A 22,528-nucleotide genomic window follows, 5' to 3' on the forward strand; every position below is an offset into this window, starting at 1 on the left:
CGTCCAGCCCGAGCTCCCCTGCCGGTGGGGCGGGCGGGGTGAGCCGCCTCTGCCCGAAAGTCCTTACCAGGGGCCCTTTTGCGCCCGCCTGGCCCGGGGGTGCGCTACGGAGGAAGCGACACCGTTTCAAACAAGATCCCGGGCTGCCCCTCGCCCTCCCCCGCTTCAGCCACCGAGAGCTCGTCACCGGCCGGGGCACGGCCAGCGCCCAGCCCGAATCCCGCAGGGGCCAGGGCGGGGCCCCGAGGAGAGACCCCGGCCCCGCAGCTCCCAGGCCGGGCGGCGAGGAGGCGGAGCCGGCTGGGGGAGGATCCCGGTAGCGAGACCGGCCCCGCCTCCAGCTCCTGCCACGGGAAGTGATCACCCAGCCGGGGGAAGGGCCAAGGAGGGAAGGAGCCGCCGCCACCCTCGGGCAGCCCTTTGCCCTGCTCGGCTCTGCGCTGCGCTGCCGTCGCCTGAGCCAGCACTGCGGGGAAGCCCCTGCAGCCTCCCCGCCCCCGGCGCCCTTCCACCCTCCCCGCGCCTGGCTCCCCTGCAGAGCGCCCCCGGCCCCGCCACGTGCCTCGCTGCAAGGCGGGCGGCGAGCTTCCGCCGAGGACCCGACCTCCGCTTCCTTGCTTAGCTCCGCTCCCTGGCTGGCCGGCCCCGCTGGTGTGGCCCGCCTGACACCTGGCTTGGGATCTCTGTAGGGGCCCATCTGCTGGGGCGCCAGTGGTTTCCCGGGGTGTTACTGCAGCACACCTACAATAGCCCTCATTTAAATCCCCGCCACGCAGGGCCTGGAGGGTGGGACACGCCTGGCAACGGAGCGAGGAGGGCTTTGGCCAACCTCGGGCTGTCTCCTTGAGAGTTCTTCAAACCATCGCAGGCTGACGAGCTCTGGGGCATCTGGCCAGAGATGTTCCCACGGGTGAGGAGGTTCGCTGGGGTAAACTACCTGCTCCAGAGCCACAGCACAACGTGGAGGAGTGCTACCAAAAATGCATCTTTTTCAGAAGTGCTGCAGCTGGAGGACAAAAAGCTCACTGGTGTAGTTTTCCCTCTGCAGGGGCTAGAAAAATATCTAGCCCCAGGTGTGAACACGTCCAGCTTCCGGACTTTCAATCCTAGCTTGGAGGACATCCACAGGGCAGAAGTGGTCTTCAAACCCTGGGGTAAACATGTGATTGATTATTTCAGTTCTGCGGTTCGCATGGATCACACCCCACAGCTGTCCCAGCCTGAGGTGAGCTCCTTTCCAGGGATGCTGTGGAGGGGAATGGGGTACCCTTGTTCCTATGATCCAGACACATGCTGGGTGGAGAGAGCTGGGAGTTTAGCATTGTTCCCATCTACTCGTGCCTGAATTAATGTGTTTGGGTGCAGTAGTATTGACAGTTGGCTTGGCTGGGTGGAGTCAAAAGAGCATCTCCCAGCATCCTCAGTCTCCTGTGAACCCTGAGGCCTGTCAGCATGATCTTGTGAAGAGAAATCTGCCCTGTGCTGTCGATTTTGTCAGACCAACTGGTGCATGTTTTGTCTGCACTGGGCAGGTGAGCTGATGGAAGCACTGCTGCTGAAGGATGTGGGGTTTAGTAAATTGACTAATGCCTGAGCTTTTTGCAGATGTCCCAAGATTTTACAGATCTTGGAACTGTAACAGAGCAGAAGGGCAAAACTCCTATGATGGGAACAATGTATCCCCACAGTTAAGAAAAGACAATTGCATATTGTCAGGGAAACAAAATTTTGTGCCCAACTTCACTCTTCCTGCAGGCATTTTTATAGGGAGGGTATGAACTAACACCAAGACATTCCCTGAAGGCAAGACTGCCTTCGTTGTTTACGTTGGCATGCATTACCATGGTATCTGAGCACCTCACCATCTATACATACACTCCAATGAGGTAGGGAAATGATGATATTCCCATTTCACAGATGGGGAATTGGAAAGCTACATGACTTCCTTTGCTTCACTCAAGAAGTCTGTGGCAGGGTCTTGAATTTAGCTCTTTCTTAGCTTAGCCTTGCTCACTGGACCACTTTTTTTCCTCATCATAAGTCGGTAAGACCACAAGACCTAACTGGGAGTTTGCACAAGTGACCCACTCCTGTTGTACAACTGGGGTGGAGAACTAACAATGGTATATCCTTTTTCCTGTCTTTCTCTAGGTGTGCTTTGTGGGCAGAAGCAATGTTGGGAAATCCTCCTTAATAAAGGCCCTATTTTCATTGGCTCCCAATGTCGAAGTCAGAGTGTCAAAAACTCCAGTAAGTGAGGTTTTGGAATTCCTTCCACCTTCATGGGAAGAGCCTGCCAGATGGGGAGATGGGAGAAAGAGGGCTTAGCCTGGGTAATACAAAGGTTTGGGAATGTAAACTGGATTTTGTTCTGACTTGTGCATCTTCAACAGAAATTATAAGGTTTAAAGTGAAAAGAATCCAGCATGACTCTCAGGACCAGGATGAGCTTGCAGTGAGTAGGGAAAAAAATGAATTTTTTTACCCATAAGCTGAGCACATTTGATCGTAGACTCAAAGAATACTAGAACTGATGACTCAAGCGGTCATCAAGTCCAGTCCCGTGCCTTCAGGGTAGGACCAAGTACCATCTATGTCATCCCTGGTAGATCAACAAAACAATACAGACTAACACGGCGACCTCTCTGGTACTATCCGTGGTAGATGTTTATCCAACCTGTTCTTAAATATCTCCAATGATGGAGATTCTACAACCTCCATAGGAAGTATGGATTAGATACTTGGACTATAAGATGGATAGAAAGCTGGCTTGTTGGTCAGGCCCAATGGGTAGTGGTCAATGGCTCAGTATCTGGATGGCGGTTGGTTTCAAGTGGAGTGCCCCAAGCCTCGGTTCTGGGCCTGGTGTCGTTCACCATCTTTATTAATGACCTAGATGAAGGACTGGATTACACCCTCAGCAAGTTTGCCGATGACACTAAGCTGGGGGAGAGGTAGATACGTTGGAGGGTAGAGAGAGGATTCAGAGTGACCTGGATAAATTGAAGGATTGGGTCAAGAGAAGTCTGATGCGGTTCAACAAGAAGAAGTGTTGAGAAGAAGCCCAAGCATTGTTATAAGCTGGGGACTGGCTAGCTAAGCAGCAGTACAGCAGAAAGGGACCTAGGGATTATAGTGGATGAAAGGCTGGATATGAGCAGTGTGCCCTTGTAGCCAAGAAGGCTAATGTCACATTGGAGTGCATTAGGAGGTTGGATACTACGAAAAACTACTTTACCAGGAGGGTGGTAAAGCACTGGAATGCGTTGCCTAGAGAGGTGGTGGAATCTCCATCCCTAGAGGTTTTTATGTCCCGGCTTGACATCGTCATGGCTGGGATGACTTAGTTGGGGTTGATCCTGCTTGGGGCACGGGGCTGGACTCAATGACCTCTTGAGGTCCCTTCCAGCTCTGTGATTCTGTGATAGGCAATTTTTTCCCTTACTTAACCACCCTGACAGTTAGGAAGTTTTACGTAATGTCCAACCTACACCTCCCTTGCTGCAGTTTAAGCCCATTGCTCCTTGTCCTATCCTCAGAGGTAAAGGAGAACAATTTTTCTCCCTCCTCCTGGTAACACCCTTTTAGGTACTTAAAAGCTGCTATCATGTCCCATCCCAGCCTTCTCTTTCCAAACTAAACAAACCCCATTCGTTTAATCCTCTCTTGTAGGTCATGTTTTCAGTCTAGACCTTTAATAATTTTAGTTGCTGTTGTCTGATGTGCAGTCACTGAGACAAAAACACACACAGCCTTCCAAAGCTACAGTCACTTTTTGAGAGTAGTTTGGCATTTTGAGCTAAATCCTCCTACTCAAGTAATGACTGTGGAAGGTCTTTAAAGCAGGGGGGACTGTCTTAGTTGCTCCACAAGGAGAGGGGTACAGCACAGGGGCATTGTGAAGGGGTCTTCACACCCTGCGGACCAAAGAGGAAAGACTTGGAGTCATGGCTACTGATGCTACAACTCTGGAGGTCTATTGACTTAAACATTCATAACACAGGCTTTTTAACGTGTTACTGATGCAGGAACAGCACAGAAGTTGCAGTAGTGGCACCCTGTATCCTGCTTCCAGGTGGGGAGAGAATTCCATCCCCATCCCTCGTCCCCAAACTGAGGACCTCCCTTAAGCAGATTAGAGTCTCTGGCTATGTGTGAAGAGCAGAATCTATAGAGCAGTGGTTTTTCAATCTTCCCAGGCTACTGTACCCCTTTTGGGTGTCTGATTTGGCTTGCATACCCCAAATTTCACTTCACTTAAACTGCCTGCTTACAAAACCAGACACAAAAACATGAATGGCACAGCATCTTGTTATTGGAAAATCGCTGACTTTCTCATTTTGTTACCATATGTATTCCAATTCATTTATTTTATAACTAAATATTGCACTTACATTTCAGTGTATAGTATACAGAATAGTATAAGCAAGTCACTATATAAAATCTTAGTAACAGACAGGGAGCCGTGCTAGTCTATATACTATTTTTGTTTTGATATGAAATCTTAGTTTGTAGTGACTTTTTATGTAGCCTGTTGTAAAACTTGGGAAACATCTAGATGAGTTGAAATATCCCCTGGAAGACTAGTGGGTACCCCAGGAGTACGCACATCCTTGGCTGAGAGTATCTGCTGTAAAATGCTTCCTAAAACTCTCTGATACCATGGCTAAATGGTAGGTAAGTTCCAGTGTTCTGCTTTAGGGCTGTAATTTTAAAAAATATATAAATCCAGTACATCATGAGCCTACTGGACTCATCTCCATAGGCTCATATGGCATCTGCCTCCCTCAGCTACTTAGATGTGTGTCGTTACACTTAGACTAACTTAAGCTTACATATCAATTGATGTTATCATGTTTTTGCCAAATCATGAAGTGCTTCCTTCACTCAGTCAGCTTGTCAGTTACCTTGAGTACTTAAAGCACTAATGAATCTAAAACACTTTCCAGTCTTCTAAGCCCATTGGTTTTCTTGATTCTTGTCCATATTCAGCTCATCTATCTAATGTTGGGCATAAAATACCTTTTAAATCAATGCATAATCATTTAGGAATATTTAATAAAGTCCCATCTTTCTCTCTCCAGGGCCATACAAAGAAAATGAACTTCTTCAAAGTGGGGAAATACTTTACACTGGTGGATATGCCCGGCTATGGCTACAGAGCCCCCGAAGACTTTGCTGACATGGTGGAGCCCTATTTACAAGGGCGTCAGAAGTAAGAGAGCTATTGCATGCTGTCACATTTTACCTATCATCCCACAGTGCATCAGGACAGTGGGATGTGGATGTTTGCATAGATTATGAAAAGGTGAAAGAGTTGAGTGGAGATATAGAGGCATTATTGCCAAGGCTGGGGTGGAATGTATTACAGCTTGGTATAGCTTCCAGAGTGAATTGGTAGCATTACCATTGTTTAAGTCAAGTTTTGAAGCTTGGCTGGATCAAAGCACTGGAAACTATTTCCTTTACATGCTCTCCTGTATTGACTCCTCTCAGGATGAACTAGGTGAGGCTAATTCTCTTTTTCCAGAGTGTATGAGCTAGCTTGCCAATTCTTTTGCTAACTAATGCAGAAACAACTGTTGTTCCATTGCCCCTCGCTTGTGTTACTCTCTGTATCTTTGTTAGCTTGAAGAGGACATTCTTATTAGTGGACAGCTTGGTAGGATTTCAGAAAGCAGACCACATCGCCATAGAAATGTTGGAGGAATTTGGGATCCCTTATGTTGTAAGTTATATAGTCTCTTTAAAATACAACCCAAAGCAAATATTTAAACTGTTCAGCCTCAGGGGCATTTTATAAACACGTACCTTCAGCTAGATTAACCTCAACAGTAGAGCTCAAGTAGTGGGTTAAAGGTAATCTGCATAGGAAAGAAAATCATTCCTTTTTTTTAAAAAGTCATAACGTATCGGGAGGCCTGACAGTCTGAGTATGCTTGTTGATTAAGGTTTGAATTTTCAAAATTGACCTTATTTTTGGTGTTCAGTTTGACATCCCTGAAAGAAGCCTGGTTTGAGTAGGCTAGGTGCCCAGCATTCATGTACTTGTAGCCCCGTTAGGTAGGCCATGAAGCAGTCTGACAGCGGTGGGAGGGTGATACCTCTTGGCCAATATTTCCAGGTTTACAGTAAACCATTGTTCTTTTCTCTCCCTAAATCTTCTCTCCATGGACTTGTGCAGCTTGTGTTAACCAAAATCGACAAAGCTCCCAAGGGACTGCTGGTTAAAAACGTACTGGAGATCCAAGACTTCGCAAAGAAACAAATGCCCGGGTGCTTTCCTCAACTCTTCCCAGTCAGGTAACATTCACCTCTCATGGTGTCTTATTTTTAAGCACCCGAGAAAAACCGAACTCACTGAAAGGTAGGACATGCTCTGACCCCGCCCCCCACCTTACCTGAGGGAGAATTCCTTTGGAGAGGAGAGGTCAGCTTGCAAGGCCCATTCCTCCTTTGATCATTCACAGGAGTCTGATAGCAGATGCAAAGTATATGATGGTGGGCTCCGTGGCATGAATGCCTGCCTGAGACCACCAAACTCATCTTAGTCTCTTGGGCAATTTCTTGGCACCAGGTTTATAATGATTTTGGCTTTCTTAGGCATAAAAATGATAGTACTTGCAATTATACTACCCAGTACCTATTAATGCTGTTTTGCCTTAAGACTGCACACAGAATACCCCTTCTGCAGATGGGGAAACGGGCAGAGAGGCTAAGGTGCAGTTCCAACCTTAAAAAGATCAAGGTAAAACTGGCACCTTATGTAACTGTTCTGCTGCCTGAGTGTAAGTTTAACTTCAGTATTCTTATCCTCTTAGCCCTGCTGAGTCTAGGCAACTCTAGGAGAGGGAGCTGGGTTCTGTTTTGGGTCCAGCATTAACAAAACAGGTAACCAGTTTCTGATTTCAGATTCAGATCTGCTCTTGGTATATAGCTGTACCATGCCACAAACGTAACATAATGGAATTTGGCTATAGATTCTTGGATGACTTGATGGATGTGTCAGAGAGAACGCAGCTGCACTTTCAGCTTCTGGGGTGCTGGGAGTGTGGGAATTTAAAACATTTTTGTGTAAACAAACCAAGGTCGATGTTCAGCGAGTATTAAGTCCCAGAACCACAAAGCTTATGTAGACTGCTAGACTGTGTATGACTTGGCCAGGGTCATACACAAACCTGTAGCGGAGCTTGAGATAGAACCAGATGTCCATGCTGCTTGTGAAGTCACTTATGGGTGCAAAGGGCTACAAAAGATCAGACTGGTGTAATTTTCTACAGCCACTGGTGCTGTTGTGACTACCCAGGCCTGTATGTACTTTTAGTATCAGATCTCCTCTCCAAGCGTCATTGTGCCCTTATTTATTTCATAGTATATGGGCTTAGGATTTTTTTAATATACTGAGCAGAGAGCAGCTGTTGATTTGGGAAGGGTACTGAAGAGAGTAGCATTGGATTTTGTAAGATAAGAACTTGTAAAAGAGTACACCCATTTGTAACTCTCATGGGAAAGTCCCATTATAAGGAGCCACAGCCAAGCTTCCATTGCTGAGGACTGTACGCCTCGTGAAAGTTCAAATGTAGCTCCTTTATGTAAAAACTAAATGAAATTCCAGGCTAGCAAAGTCAATAAGCCAGCATTTAATCCATGAAATTTAAAACCGAATGATGTGTGTAGAGGGAAATCCTATGTAACATTTTTCCCTTGTTTCTTAAAAATAACATTCTCCACAGAGAGCACTGGTAAAAATCTTAATCATTACCTTATTTTGATTGTCCTGTGAAGCTGTTAAACTTTTAAGGTTTGCTGCACTCAAAACCTCAGCTGAGAGTGAGGTTATTATTATTGCAATGTTAACTAAATGGAAGAATGAACACCAAATTTCATTGACAGAAAATGTTCGGGGCCTCTCTGAGCTGTGATTTCAGACTCTTGTGAAGCTGTGTTTTTTGCACCAGAAAGATAAATCTGTCTTTTGACACATAAAACTAAATTAAGAGAATGCGATGTAATGTTTGCTTTTTGATTCTACTCTGATTGTGCAGTGAGTAGAATTACAGGCGATGCAGGAACTATAATTTTCCTGATTGCTATGAAACTAAATTTATGTTTTATCAACTACTGGCTGACTTTGAAATTACCAAGTGAGGGTGGCATCTGAACAAAATTAGGAATCTGCATTTGAAGGAAGCAAGGACCTGAACATCTAAAATATTTGTTTCCACAGTTCCATAGAGTATTCTGGCATCCATCTACTGAGGTGTTTTATAGCCCATGTTACAGGCAACCTTCCCCTGAAGAATTCCTGACACACACCTCTCCCAATTCACAACTTTGGATTTATTCTATTCATCCAGCAGAACAGGTACCAAACACCTTGCTCTGGATATTGCTTTTTGTTTTCTAAATATAAAATAGAAATTATTTGGGGATTTGTAATTTTCATTGGCAAGATTAGGAAATTTACATGATTGAATCTCTCTAATCCAGAACTCTCTCTTCCAGCAAACTGCACAATCCAGCTTGATTTTATTTAGCCGAATAACCCCTTATCATGAGTGCAGCCAAGTTCCTCATGGGCCCGTTCGTTTGTTTACAGCCACCAGTCCTGGCTCTCAGTGTTCTGTACTGTTTGTTAGCTGTAATTTACCCCTAAATTTCTTCTAAGACACTGCCCAGTGCGCAGTAGAAGTGTTAGAAAATATTGACATCCCAGGGTCTGGCAAATTCTCTTGTCTGGGACTGGTCAGATCCTGAGGGTGCCAGGTGAGAGAGGTTCAAACTCTATAAGAATGTTACTTAATTTTTCAGATTCGTTTATTGGTGTTGTTTTAAATTCACAAAGTAAAAATTCCTAAAGGCTATGTTTTAACAAACTTCTGCTTGTTTCTCCTTCTTTGTTATAAAGAAAGCCATAACTACAAACAGGGTTTTAATAGATGCTAGAACACTAGCAAGAGAGAAACAAAAGTGTGTGTGGCTTTGGTTATAGCAATATCTTAAATGCATTAAGTACAAATCCACTGATCAGATGTGACTTTTTACATATTATCTGTATTAAATCAATCATATGGAGCTTGAACCTGTCAACAAATGTTTTCAGTTCTAAGACTGGCCTTGCCACCAAGAAAGAATGAACGTCTTTCTGGCTGTATTGCTGTAGAGCTTCTTAAAGGATACATCTTTTCCACCTCCAATTAGGAAGTTGAGGTTGATATAAAAAAAGTCTGGTATACAGGCTGTATGGAGTTGCGTGGTACCTCTGTAAGGAGGTAACTTCATCACTTCCTATCTCAAAAGGAAATTACCATAGGGTAATCAGGCATCACTCTTGATAAATCATGAGGGGTCTCCACCACCCTATCAGTTCTCAGGAGAAAAGCAGATGAAATACTAAGAGAGGCTATGGCTCTAAGGGTGAGAGGAAGAATACTGCTTTGACAGCAGTTAATGAATTGGCAAACTGCTGGAAGAATTAGTACTTACATAGTATCTGTTGCCTTGGAGGCCTGAGTTTTTAAGGGTGGCAGGGAGGGGGAAAACACTTCTTTTTACATTGTTTTTGGGTGCTCTCAGGGGAAAAAAGCAAGAGTTCTTTAATGATGATTGACATAATGCTGTGAACTTCCATGGAGAGTGAGGCACATGCTGCAAATCAAATTACAGTACGCTAACTGCTAGCAGAAATCTTTATTTAAACACCGTTAAGAGAGATTGATGCTCATTTTTAAAAATACAGTTTGCATATGTAAGAATTGGATACATATGCTTGGGAGTAACAGCTCTCAGACAGCATGCTATGGCCCACATGCTGAAATATTTACACATTCATAACTACCACTGGGCGTTCATAATGGAAGGAATGCAGGACTGGACCACCTTAGTTGTGGTACATTTAAAAAAAAATACATAGGTGGAGGTTTATAGAGCATCAGCTTTATTTTTATATTTGGCTAGGATTTGTTTCAGGTTCTCCAAGAGATCTTCAAACACTATATCGGCATTTGCATTATACTCAGCCAGATATTTCTAGGAAGAGAATGTTAGGAGGTGAGATTTCCAATTTTAATCCAACACCACCTGGCTTCTGTGTCAGCACCATGCGCATCTTTTATTACCACCCACACCAGTGGTATCAGGATGTCATTTAAAAGTTAAAATTGGATTCTTCTAACTCAGTTCCACTGCCTAGATAGTAAAATAAACTAGGTCAGGCACAGCTGTATTTTACAAGGGCATGCCACTAAACTTCATAAATTCCTAGGGCATAAATCTGATTCCCAGGAGTTCTTGAGACTGGAAAGACATACCTGTGTTGCCTGTTACATAATCTTAACTCACAGGCTGATGATAAAAAGCTAACCCTGCTCATGATGGAGGTTAGCATGGCCAGAACACTGAAGGAACATGGTTAACTTCCTGATTCTTAGGAACCTTTAGATCTCTCTTATGTGTCTGCAGAGTGACTGGTAGCTCTCTGCTCTGTGATATGCCTCTTATTAACAGATCTAAATGTTTGTTTGCTATTTCATGGTATAAAGTGGGAAATCCCTGCTTCATTGAAGGTAAATGAGGCAGGATTTCATTCTTAACTAATGACAGACTAGGGCAGAGAAGTGTCACACCTAAGTGTTTCCGCATTTCTCCCTCCTCTTAAATGTGTATTTTGGATTGCATGTTTCCATACTAAATCTTGCACTTGGATTTTTGTCCTAACCTGTTAGCTTCTCTCGAGGTGAAGGAGCCCAGTGAATCATAGAACACTAGGACTGGAAGGGACCTTGAGAGGCCATCGAGTCCTGCCCCAGCAGCAGGACCAAGTACTATCTAAACTATCTCATAATCTTGTCTCTTTCACCAGTGGAAGTTGTTCCAGTAAATATTACCTCACTGAGCTTGTCTTTAATAGATTAAGCATTCGTTTCACTTCCCTTGCCACCCCCAAGTGTTAATTGCATTTGAGAAGAGGTTTTGATGTTCTAATTCTTTATCACTAATTTACAGAGCAAGCTACACACACTCTATGGCTGTGAGCCCTCTTGATTAAAACTCTTCTCTTCATAAGGGTACTGGCACCTTTAATGGGAGGCAGCATGTTCTAAAGACAGAGCAACACATTAGGAATCAAAAGCCCAGAGTTTTACTCTTGCTTCTGTCACTCCCCTCTCAAGAAACCTTGAGTGAATACCACCTCACCCCCATTGTTTCCCTCCCACAGTGCATGTTGTCTACTTACAACAAACTTTTTGAGTCAAGGACAATCTCTGTACAGCACTTACTACAACAGGTTGGGACCTCTAACTGCTACTGTACCATAAATCACATCCCAACCTAGGTAGCTTGGTTAACAGGCCTTTAAATGCTACAGAAGATGCTGTTAAGTCACCTTTCCAGAATGTGGTTCTTCAAACACAAGGTCTGAACTAACTACAACACTCACATCAGCAGTACTGGACACTAATATGTATGTGGCGCCCTAAAGTTTCTCCTCCTTCTACATAGCCCAGGAAGAACTACCGTTGTTACTGCTATTTCATCCTACATTTAAGCAGGGTGGTGACAGCTGTTTTAGTTGAGGTTGGCAGGGTACGGTGCCTGTACCTTTGCAGTCTCCAGACTTTTTGGCAAGAGGTTAATACAGTGGAAGCATCACAAAGGGCCACTTTACCAGGAGACTGGCTGGAAATGGGCTCTCCTCCCCCTTTCAATGAGTTTAGCAGGCTCTTTGCTTACCCTTGTCTTTGAGGATTGAGCTAATTTGCCATTGAAAATTACAGTAAAATTTAAGCACACCGTGCTGTGTAGGTGTGAATTAACACTCCATACGTTAATGCTCTGGAAGGAGAGAGCGTTACTGATATGGGTACCATCGTATATGTGCAAGACTAGGGGCTAGTTATGTAATCAGTTAAGAAAACCTTAAACAACACCTACAGAAATTCACAACCCACCCTTCAGAATATGGTCCCCCTTCTACGCTGCAATAGAGCAGACTTGCCTCAGGGAAAAAATTGTTTTGTTTTGTGTTGTTTTTTTTTTTAAAATCTGAATGTGTTGCACTTCTCATTTAGAGCATCACTGAGACCCTCACTGACTCCAGTCTTAATGAGGTTTTTATGCACCTCTAGAGCTTTGCAGTTCAGCTGTTCTTCTGCAGCTTCCTAAGGAAGGATAAACAAATTCTGATTGGCAGTGTGCTCCTCAGACTAAGTTTACCTACCCGTCATGTCCTACAACTTGCTAAGAGAGTGGACCCCATGCCAGCCGAGGAATAATAGGGACAATTCTTCATATGTGCCCGTGAGAGGATCAGACCAAGGCTGCAGCAGGACTATCTTAACTTCAACTAGTACCTATCAACCTTTCCCACACCCAAGATTATCAATATAACCAAAAAGCAACTGTTTAAAGAGCTGACAAGTAGCAGTGGAACTCACCAGCGTGTTTTAAGAGGCAAAGGAAGTGTTCCTGGGTTAAGATTTACCTACGGCAGTGTGGCAAGAGCATGTGGAATGGGAGAGGACCACATATTACTAGACATAACCCAAACTATTAAAACCCTTTAATAAAAGAAGTACATATTTAAAGGTGTCCCTTCTCTCTTTGCAAGAGTAGCCATTGTTACCATGGGCAGCCCTCCTACTCAGCTCCCAGTCTGAATGGGGTTCAAAATGACTTAGCAAGAATTATGAAGAAAAAACACTTCTCCCCAGGACCCACTAGATCAGTGGTTCTCAACCAGGGCTCCAGGACCCAGGGGTGGGCTGCAATCAGGTTTTGGGGCATCCATCAAACTGGACTGGCATTGGACTGGCTGGGGCCCCAAGACGAAAGCCTGAAGCCCCACCAAAGGGTCGTAAGCCTCAGGACACAAGTCATGCCACCCAGGGCTGAAGCCTAGGCAGCTTAACTTCTCAGGGTCCCCGGGCAACTGCCTTGCTTGCTACTCTGAAGGCCAGCCCTGGCTTTCCTATGGCGAAAAGCAGTTGTGGTGTGAGCTGTAGAGTTTTTATGGTGGCTAAATTCAGCATGACACAGGCAGCAAGTCACCACAGAATTTAGTTCTATTCATTCAAAGGTCTCAGTTTGTTTTCACGTTAAAAAAGTAAATTTGTACCTTGAACTCTGCTGGTGAAGCTCATCCAGCTTTTGGACTCCTTTTCTCAGCAAGTTTATATTGCTTTTTTTTTTTCCCCTCTGCCATCATGACTTTTGTTTTTGCAAAAGTTGAAAGTGGTTAAAAATAAAGTCTATAGTCCCCTAGAAACATCTTGCAAAACCTTCAAGTGCTATAGAACTTAAAACTATAAACTACCTATGGGGGCCAAAACAAAAGGTCAATGATGCTAGGAGATAAACGCTCACAACAGAGATGCTAAGATAAGGGGAATACTGTAGAACTATTTAATGTCATGTTCATTTTTTCACACCAGGAAGCAATATGAATTTATGTTCATACACGTAAAGAAAGGGGCTAAGGTGGTGGCAGCGTCCCTGGGAGACTAAAATTTTCGTCGGGGGCAGTGGGAGAGGCTGAAATTTTGTACACTAACTTTGACTCATACAACTCCTTTTCAGTGACACTGCTATAACTGGAGCCCTGCATATCCACAGGTAGTCGAGGAGATACCCATGCAGGGCTTTCCCCCTCCCCTCTGACCTGCTGCCAGGTAGGGCATAGGGTGAGGTAGGGCAGGGCAAGCCCCTGCACTGCCTGCAGGAAGGGCCAAGTGCTAGCCTTGCCTTGCCTGACAGCCCCACCCCCAGCACTGCCCTGCCTAGTAGCACTGACCTGCAGGAGCCCCACTCCAGGTCTGTCTTGGGGACAAGTGCTGCTGGCTAGTGCAGCTGGGAGAGGAGCTGCCCTGCTCCAAGGGCAGGAGGGCCAGCACCCTGGGCACCAGCTGGTTCTTGGGCAACATGGTCTCCACCCTGCACAATGGGGACTGGAGCAGGCAGGGCCCCACAGCAGTACCCCCTGCCATGCTGTGATTGACATGAGCCACCACTGCCACATGTGATTGCTCACTAGCTTCTGGCAGCAGCACACACATCCACCCATGGATGTAAAAAATCAGCAGGAACACTGGTAACAAGGCCTAGAATTCTCTAAGCCTGCCCATGTTCCTTGCAATAGCTCGTTAAGATGGTCACACTTATTTATGCATCCTGTTCTTCAAAGTGTCTCCTCCATTCATTAAATGACTAATGTTTTCCAGGGTGTTTAGAGCCTTTTAAAAGCACACTGTCACCTTGCCGTACAATGCCATGTGGCAAACCAGCAACAACGACATACTAGGACACAAGGTCTATTTTCAACTGTGAATGAAATGCCAGCCTATGCCAGCCACCCTTTTTAAATCTAAAATGCTTCAGGGCAAATACCTGCTTCGAAGATTGGGTTATTCTGATGACTTTAAAAAGCAGCATTTCAGGATATTTTTATTCCCTAGCTTGCCTGCCCACTGCAGGCTGCGACTTGCATTTCTCTAGGCCTGATGTCAGGCCCAGAGTTAACCAGACCTGCATGGGTAACATGGCCACTACCTACTGACACTGGTATGCAAAAATCCTCACCAGCACAAAGGAACCAGACACAGGGCTTGTCTACATGGGGGAATTGGGGGGAGGTGCTTGCAGAAAATCCCCCTTTTTCCAGCAAAAACAGCCTTGCGTCCATACTGCAAAGCTTGTTATTCTGGAATAATGGCATTTAACTTGAAATAGTAACTCCACCAAAACGTAACCATTAACTCCTCCAACCCCTCTTCCCTCTTCAATTTTGAAGTTGACTCAGTGTGTACTAAACTGAGGTAATTAAGACTTAATTGGTCTCTAGGGGAGCATCCCAGCATAGCTCTTATTTTGAAACTGGTCTCTCTCGTGTGAATGCTCAGTTTCAAAGTGTTCTTGCAGTGTGCATGCTCTTTTCAGAAGTAGGCACATAATGAGAATCAGGTGAGTGCCCAGTAAGCAGTGGAAGTGTTGATAATGTGCTAGACAATATTGACCTCCCATTGTCCAGCAAATTCTCTTTTCTGGCACCAGTCACATCCTGAGGGTGCCGGATTAGAGAGAGTGAACCTGTGCACTGATCTTATACAGGACAGTAAACTTCATGTGCACTTACCTGATTCTCATTATGTGCCTACTTCTCTAATCTAAAGAACAGCCAAAAAAAAAGGGGGGGGGGAAAAAACCCACCCTTTTAGAGGAAAAAAAAAAAACCCCAAGAAACAATATCTCTCACGTCGTCTTTATACATCAAGCAGACAAACCAAAGACGTCTTCATTTGCCTGCTGCTCCTTGGCAAATCACTTTTAAAGCAGATAGTTGTAATTATTCACTGTTTTATGTAGGAAGCATTGCTTGAGACAGGTCAGGAGGCATTGTGTAACAGTACCATGTCAGAAAGAAGCTAGTTTTACCTTCAGCACCACCTGTGAATTTAGACACATTTGGCTTCGCTTGTTCTCTGTAGAAAACAAAGTTACACCGTTTAAAGAGTTATGCTATTGCTAGTAGCTTCACTACTTTTGTTGCAAGACCTGAGATTATTATTAGTTTATTTTAATTGGTTCAGGATCTTTTTTGTAAATTGATTACTTTGATTATTTCCATGGTGCAATCAAAAAAATCCCCACAATTTCACCATTTCCCCAGCAAAATCAGTTTTCTCACTTTATCTGGATCTTTTACACACCAACAATGTAAAGAAAAAACCCAGCAAAATAAAAAAAATGAGAGGTAAGCCACCTCCAAAACAGGCAAATGAACTGATTGCATGGGAGGTGTCATTATTATTTTTAAACTCATTTTAACTGACAACGCACTAGATTTCAAGTAAGCAGTATCCCTTTATCTTTCACACTGAAAAATTCAAATGTGGGGTTAGTAATAAAATTACTTTAATTCCTTAATTTTTAGGGTTACCATATAAAAAAGGCCACCCCTGTGAGGGAGTGTATCTATATTAACAGCTACCAACTCATGTTGTATTAATGTGTTTAGTATATCTAGTTCATTACGACAACGTGAGTTGGTAGATACTGATACACGTACACTCCCTCTCAGGAGTGTCCTCTTTTTAGAAAGGTCAAATATGATAACTCTATTAATTTTTAAATTGTCAGTGTTCCATTAAGTCACTGTGGTGGTTGTGTAGGCTGGTTCATGGAAATAAAAGTGAAATTCACAGGAGGTACCACCAGTTGCATCTATCTGAATTCTTATTAGCCTTTGATCAGCCTCCCCCTGTGTGACTAATGAGGGGGAGGCCTGACTGAGGTTTGCAGGCTTTAAAAGCCAGAGTCGGAGTGCTCAGGGGAGGGAAGCGGGCAGGGGGCTGCAGACAGGTCAGTCTTAAGCGGGGTTTGACAGAGGGGTTCCATTATGGTTAGGAAGACCCACAACACGCGTGCCAGCACTGCTTCTGTCTCCTCCACCTGTGCCCATAGTCAGAGAGACCTCCTGACCAGGGATGCCTCTACCCAGACCCTGGTGTGCTTTTGCAGGGACTGTGACCTGCAATTCCCGCCTACTGAAGTCCAGGCTGCAGAGACCATCCAATGTGGAAGGCGTCTTCTCATAGAAGCTCTCAGGAAGCAGGTGGTGGAGCTAAAGGAAGAGGTAGCCAGGCTTAGGAGTATTAGACCCCACAAGCAGTTCCTGGACAGCATTCAGATGGAGACGGCGGAGGTTAAGGTGGCTGTCCCACCACAAAAGAGCGCTGACACCCCGCCCCCATCAGTGGAGGTGGCTCAGGGGGACACTGGCAGCTGGTCACTTCCGGCAGTGGGCAGTGTTCCACTCTTGCTCCCAATCCTCCCACTGTGGTGCTGGGAAACCGTTACGCTGTTCTGGATATGGGAGATAACAGGAGATAACAGGAGATAAGGAATCACCCCCTACAGGTGAATCAAAGAAGTCTTGTACCCACCCCCTCAAGGCTGGGAGGTCTGCGTCCACCTACATAAGACAGACACATAGGCTACGTCTACACTAGCCAAAACCTTCAAAATGGCCATTCCAATGGCCATTTTGAAGTTTACTAATGAAGCGCTGAAATACATATTCAGCGCCTCATTAGCATGCGGGCGGCCGCGGCACTTCGAAATTGACGCGGCTCGCAGCCGCGCGGCTCATCTAGACGGGGCTCCTTTTCTAAAGCATCTGGGCTACTTCGAAGTCCCCTTATTCCCATCTGCTCATAGGTAGAAAAGGTGGCTGAGACTTTCTCTAAACAATTAACAAAATTATCCAAAACACAGGACTTGGTGGTGACGGGGGACTTCAACTATCCAAACATATGTTGGGAAACTAACACAGCAAGGCACAGACTATCCATGAAGTTCTTGAACTGCATGGACGATAATGTTTTATTTCAGAAGGTAGAAAAAGCTATTGGGGAGAAGCAGTTCTAGATATGATTTTAACAAACAGGAAGAAACTCACTGAGAATTTGGAAGTGGAAGGTAGCCTGGGAGAAAGTGACCATGACATCATAGAATTCATGATTCCATGCAATAGAGAAAGGGAAAACAGCAAAATAGATACAGTGGATTTCAGGAAAGCAAATTTTGGTAAACTCAGAGAGCTGGTACGTAAGGTTCCATGGGAAGCAAGATTAAGAGAAAAAACAACTGAGGAGAGTTGGCAGTTTTTCAAAGCAACATTATTAAGGGCCCAAAAGCAAACTATACTGCTGCATAGGAAAGCTAGAAAGTGTAGTAAAAGACCACCTAGGCTTAGCCAGATCTTGCAGGATCTCAAAATCAAAAAGGAGTCATATAAAAAGTGGAAAGTAGAAGAAATTACAAAAGATGTATACAAGCAAACTGCATATATGCAGGGGCAAGATTAGAAAGGCCAAGGCACAGAATGAGCTCAAACTAGCTACAGACATAAAGGGTAAAAAGCCATTCTGTAAACATATTAAAAGCAAGAGGAAGACCAAGGACAGGGTAGGCCCACTACTCAGTAAGGAGGGAGAAACAATATCAGTAAACTTGGAAATGGCAGAGGTGCTTAATGACTTCTTTGTTTCAGTCTTCACCAAGAAGGCCAATGCATAAATGCCTAACATAATGCGTGCTAGTGGGAAGGGGGTAAATTTAGAGAATAAAATACATAAAGAACAAGTTACAAATTACTTAGAAAAATTGGATGTCTTCAAGTCACCAGGGCCAGATGAAATGCATGCTAGAATGCTTAAGGAGCTGATAGAGGAGGTTTCTGAGCCTTTCACTATCATCTTTATAAAGTCCTGCAAGTCAGGAGAGATTCCAGAAGAGGAAAAGGGTAAACATAGTGCCCATCTGCAAAAAGGGAAAAAAGAACAACCCAGAAAGCTACAGACCAGTCAGTTTTAACTTCTGTGCCAGGAAAGATAATGGAGCAAGTAATTAAGGAAATCATCTGCAAACGTCTGGATAAAAATAAGGTGATAGTTAATAGACAGCATGGATTTGTAAAGAACAAATCATGCCAGACCAATGTGATAGCTTTTTTTTGACAGGATAACCAGTCTTGTGGATAAGGGAGAGGCGGTGGATGTGGTATACCTAAGACTTCAGTAAGGCATTTCACATGATCTTCTTAATAATAAACTAAGAAAATACAACTTAGATGAGGCCACAACAAGGTGGGTGCATAACTGGATAACCGTTCTCAGAGAGTATTTATTAATGGTTCGCAGTCATGCTGGAAGGGCATAACAAGTGGGGTTCCACAGGGATCTGTTTTGGTACAGGTTCTATTCAATATCTTCATCAACGATTTAGATATTGGCATAGCGAGTATGCTTACTAAGTTTGCAGATAATGTCAGGCTAGGAGGGGTTGCAACTGCTTTGAAGGATAAGCTCATAATTCAGAATGCTATGGACAAACTGGAGAAACGGTCTGAGGTAAATAGGATGAAGTTCAATAAGGACAAATGCAAAGTACTCCACTTAGGAAGAAACTATCAGCTTCATACATACAGAATGGGAAGCAACTGTCAAGGAAGCAGTACTGCAGAAAGGGACTTAGGGGTCAAGGTGGACAACAAGCTAAATATGAGTCAACAGTGTGATGCTGTTGCCAAAAAAGCAAACGTGATTCTGGATACTAACAGGAGTGTTGTGAGCAAGACACAGGAAGTCATTCTTCTGCTCTACTCAGCACTCATTAAGCCTCAATTGGAGTATTGTGTCCAGTTCTGGGTATCACATGTCAAGAAAGATGTGGAGAAATTGGAGAAGGTCCAGAGAAGAGCAACAAGAAGGATTAAAGGTCTAGAGAACAGGAACTATGAGGAAAGACTGGAAGAACCAGGCTTGTTTAGTTCAGAAAAGAGAAGACAGAGAGGATGTGATAGCAGTTTTCAAGTACCTGAAAGAGGGTTAACAAGGAGGGAGAAAATTGTTCTCCGTTGCCTCTGAGGCTAGGACAAGGAGCAGTGGGCTTAAGCTGCAGCAAGGGAGGTTTAGACATTATGAAAACCTTCCTAACAGTCACAGTGGTTAAACCCTGGAATAAGTTACCTAGGGAGGTTGTGGAATCTCCATCGCTGGAGATATTTAAGAGCAGGTTAGACAGACACCTATCAGGGATGAGCTAGATGGTCTTTGGTCCTGCCAAGAGGGCAGAGAACTGGATTCGATGACCTCGAGGTCCCTTCCAGTTCTAGCATTCTAGGATTCTATGACTTGGGATGAGGCATCTGCTATCCACTGCATACAATTCCTATATCACCCAAATCACTTTCTGAGCTATACAGTCAAATGCCTTCTGAAAATCAACAAAGCAAGCGTAGATGTTCTTGTTCTTTCATCAAGCTTCCTCCACTGTCAACCTTCATGCCAATATCTGCTCTGTGGTACATCTATCTTTCCTGAACCCTGCTTGCTCATCCATAAGATGTTCTTCTATCTGCAATCTCAGTCTCTCCATTAGTGTCATCATCAGTGCTTTGCCTAGATGACTTGTTAGGGCAATCGTTCTGTAGTTCTTGCACTACAATGCATTTCCTTTCTTGTGTAATGTCAATAGCAAAGATTTTGTCTATTCCTTAGGTGCCTTCCCTTCTTTCCATGCTATATTACACAGTCAATGTATTTCCTGAATCATACCTTCTCTGCCATATTTAATCATCTCTCCTGTGATAATCCATCTTTTGAAGGATATCATTGACAATGCAGAGGCAGTGGTGAGAACATGCGGAGAGTTAGAAAGATGGTTTAGACCATGTAGAGGTATGAGACAAGGCAATCCCATAACGCCGAGCATCTTCATCACGCAGCTAGAGAGAGCAATGGACAAGATCAAGGAAGAGGTAGAAGTGATATCTGTGCACAGAAGAGAACAGCCTGAGGTTCGCAGATGATATAGTTATCACGGAGGAAGATGAGGAGAAGCTAGTGAACACGGTGCACGTGCTAAACAAGGAAGGGAAGCAGTACGGACTGATTGTGAACATTGATAAAACAAAAACAATGGTATTTGGAGATAATGAAATAGAAAGGAAGATCAGTGTCGACAGGATTGAACCAAAGAATGTAGAGAAGTGTACGTATCTGGGGAACAACATAACATGATCTTGACTGTGTGAAGGAAATAGCGACTAGAATAACGAAAGCAAGAGCGAGTTTGAAGGCGACAAATAAGATCTGGAAAAGCAATGCTATTAGCTTAGGAATGAAGCTGCATGTCTTGAGAACATGTGTATTCAGCAACATGTTGTAGATATGGGAGATAGGGGGGGATAACGAAAGATTCGAAGAGAAGAATATTAGCATTCAAGGAGATTTTATAGAAAGATCCTGAAAATAGGATGGATGCAGAAGGTCACCAACGAGGAATTATGTAGGAAGATACAGCCGAAAGAGAACCTACTGCAGAAGGTTATACAATGGAAATTACAGTTATTCGGGCATATTCACAGAATGAATGACGAATGAAAAAATCAAGACCCTGGCATTCAGCATAATGGATGGTTTGAATAGGAGAGGCAGACCCCACAGACAGTGAATAGATGATATAGTAGATTGGTGTGAAACTAGCCTACAGAAACTAAGCCACTCCACACTGGACAGGGAGGCCGTGTCTGCACTAGCCAAAAACTTCAAAATGGCCATATTCAGCACCTCATTAGCATGCAGGCGGCTGCAGCACTTCGAAATTGGCACGGCTCATCCAGACGGGGCTCCTTTTCAAAAGGACCCCGGCTACGTCCAAGTCCTCTTATTCCTATTTCAGAGTGCCTTGGCCGCCCACATGCTAATGAGGCACTGAATATGCATGGTCATTTCGAAGTTTTTGGCTAGTGTAGATGTAGCCAGAAAGATGGAAGGATATAGTGAGAGAGGCATCAGACACCAATGGGCGTGATGAGGAGGAGGAGGGGGCATCTCTCCATGCCGCAGGCCAGTACCCCTATGTGGGGCTTTATAGCTCCTGCATGGGATTTAATGGGAAGCTATGCGGTTTAGGAGGAACTATGCTGACTACACAAATACACTTGCCCTTCGTTAACTGTTCATTCTTGACAGGCAGGGGCCAAAGCTGAGGAGGGAAAAAAAAAATTATTGCACTTATAAAATCAGTATTTCTGTGAGTAAGTCTCCTAAGGCAGTGTTTTGTTGGCCAGCTACTACTGGCACAATTCTGGCTGTGCCTTCCTAACTTACTTAAATAATAACCTCACTGCTGAGAAAACTGGGACAAATGTCAGGTCAGAGACTGCTGTATTGTGAAGCAATCATGCCAAACTTATACTCATGTGTGACTCATCCTAGAAGTGACATCAGATACAGCATCCCCCTTGGTGGATAAAAGGCAAAAGACTGCCACCTTTATTTACAGTCTGGAACTCAGTCATATAATACCTTTGCCGCTGTTTCTCATAGTGTGTTCTTTTTCTCTCGATCTGTACATATGTAGAGTGGTGTATTTTAGTGTGCATGCCACTTTCTGTGTCACACTATCCACGTTTTACCTGACTGAGTTTGAAGGTCCTGTTTAGGATTTATTAGGTTAAGTGGGTCTGAGGAGGACAAATTTGCATTGTCTTCTCTCAGTCATTTGCAGAAAGTTTCACTGTATTTTTATAGTATGGCAAAAGAAAAAGCCTAACAATTCATTGTTTTGTTGCAAAACTTAAATCTGAATAAACATTTTCAAATATGTTTTTATATAGTCTAGGTAATTTTTGTATTTCCCAACAAAAGTAATCAAACATTTTTTCATAGGAAAAGGATAATTTTCCTTATATATGGTGTAAATATTATACATCATTTCCTGTTTTCCTGAGACCATAAAGTTTGTATGTTCATATATTCAATATCCTTTCACTGAAAGTTGTTTATGGATGGAGACTCTTACACTTGACATAATTTAGGGCCTAAGAACGTCATAATCTGACTCTGGTCATAACAGTAAATCTTTTCACACCACAGCCACAAGAAATAACCACAGCTCTCCTCCTCTCACTTACATCAGCACATACACTGCTTACCAAGTATGTAAATTAGTTCTGCTTGTGTCC

At 44.0% G+C, this 22,528-nt stretch overlaps 1 protein-coding gene across 3 annotated transcripts; it reads left to right on the forward strand.

Moving 5' to 3' along the window:
- The first annotated feature begins 379 nt into the window (after positions 1–379).
- Positions 380–22,150, forward strand: GTPBP8 (GTP binding protein 8). 3 transcript variants are annotated; one of them, XM_075000009.1, is made up of 7 exons: positions 380–1,225; positions 2,152–2,250; positions 5,085–5,215; positions 5,629–5,728; positions 6,185–6,303; positions 8,228–8,365; positions 8,506–22,150. In XM_075000009.1, the coding sequence occupies exons 1-6, from the start codon at positions 899–901 to the stop codon at positions 8,307–8,309; spliced, it is 858 nt and encodes a 285-aa protein (XP_074856110.1). In that variant the 5' UTR covers positions 380–898; the 3' UTR covers positions 8,310–8,365; positions 8,506–22,150. The 3 variants fall into 3 exon arrangements, with proteins under 3 accessions (XP_074856110.1, XP_074856103.1, XP_074856116.1); XM_075000002.1 differs by having other exon boundaries at positions 12,072–22,150; XM_075000015.1 differs by having other exon boundaries at positions 12,129–22,150.
- The last annotated feature ends 378 nt before the right edge of the window (positions 22,151–22,528 follow it).

Source organism: Carettochelys insculpta, chromosome 1, assembly GCF_033958435.1.
Source record: "Carettochelys insculpta isolate YL-2023 chromosome 1, ASM3395843v1, whole genome shotgun sequence".
Classification (NCBI taxonomy): Eukaryota; Metazoa; Chordata; order Testudines; family Carettochelyidae; genus Carettochelys; species Carettochelys insculpta.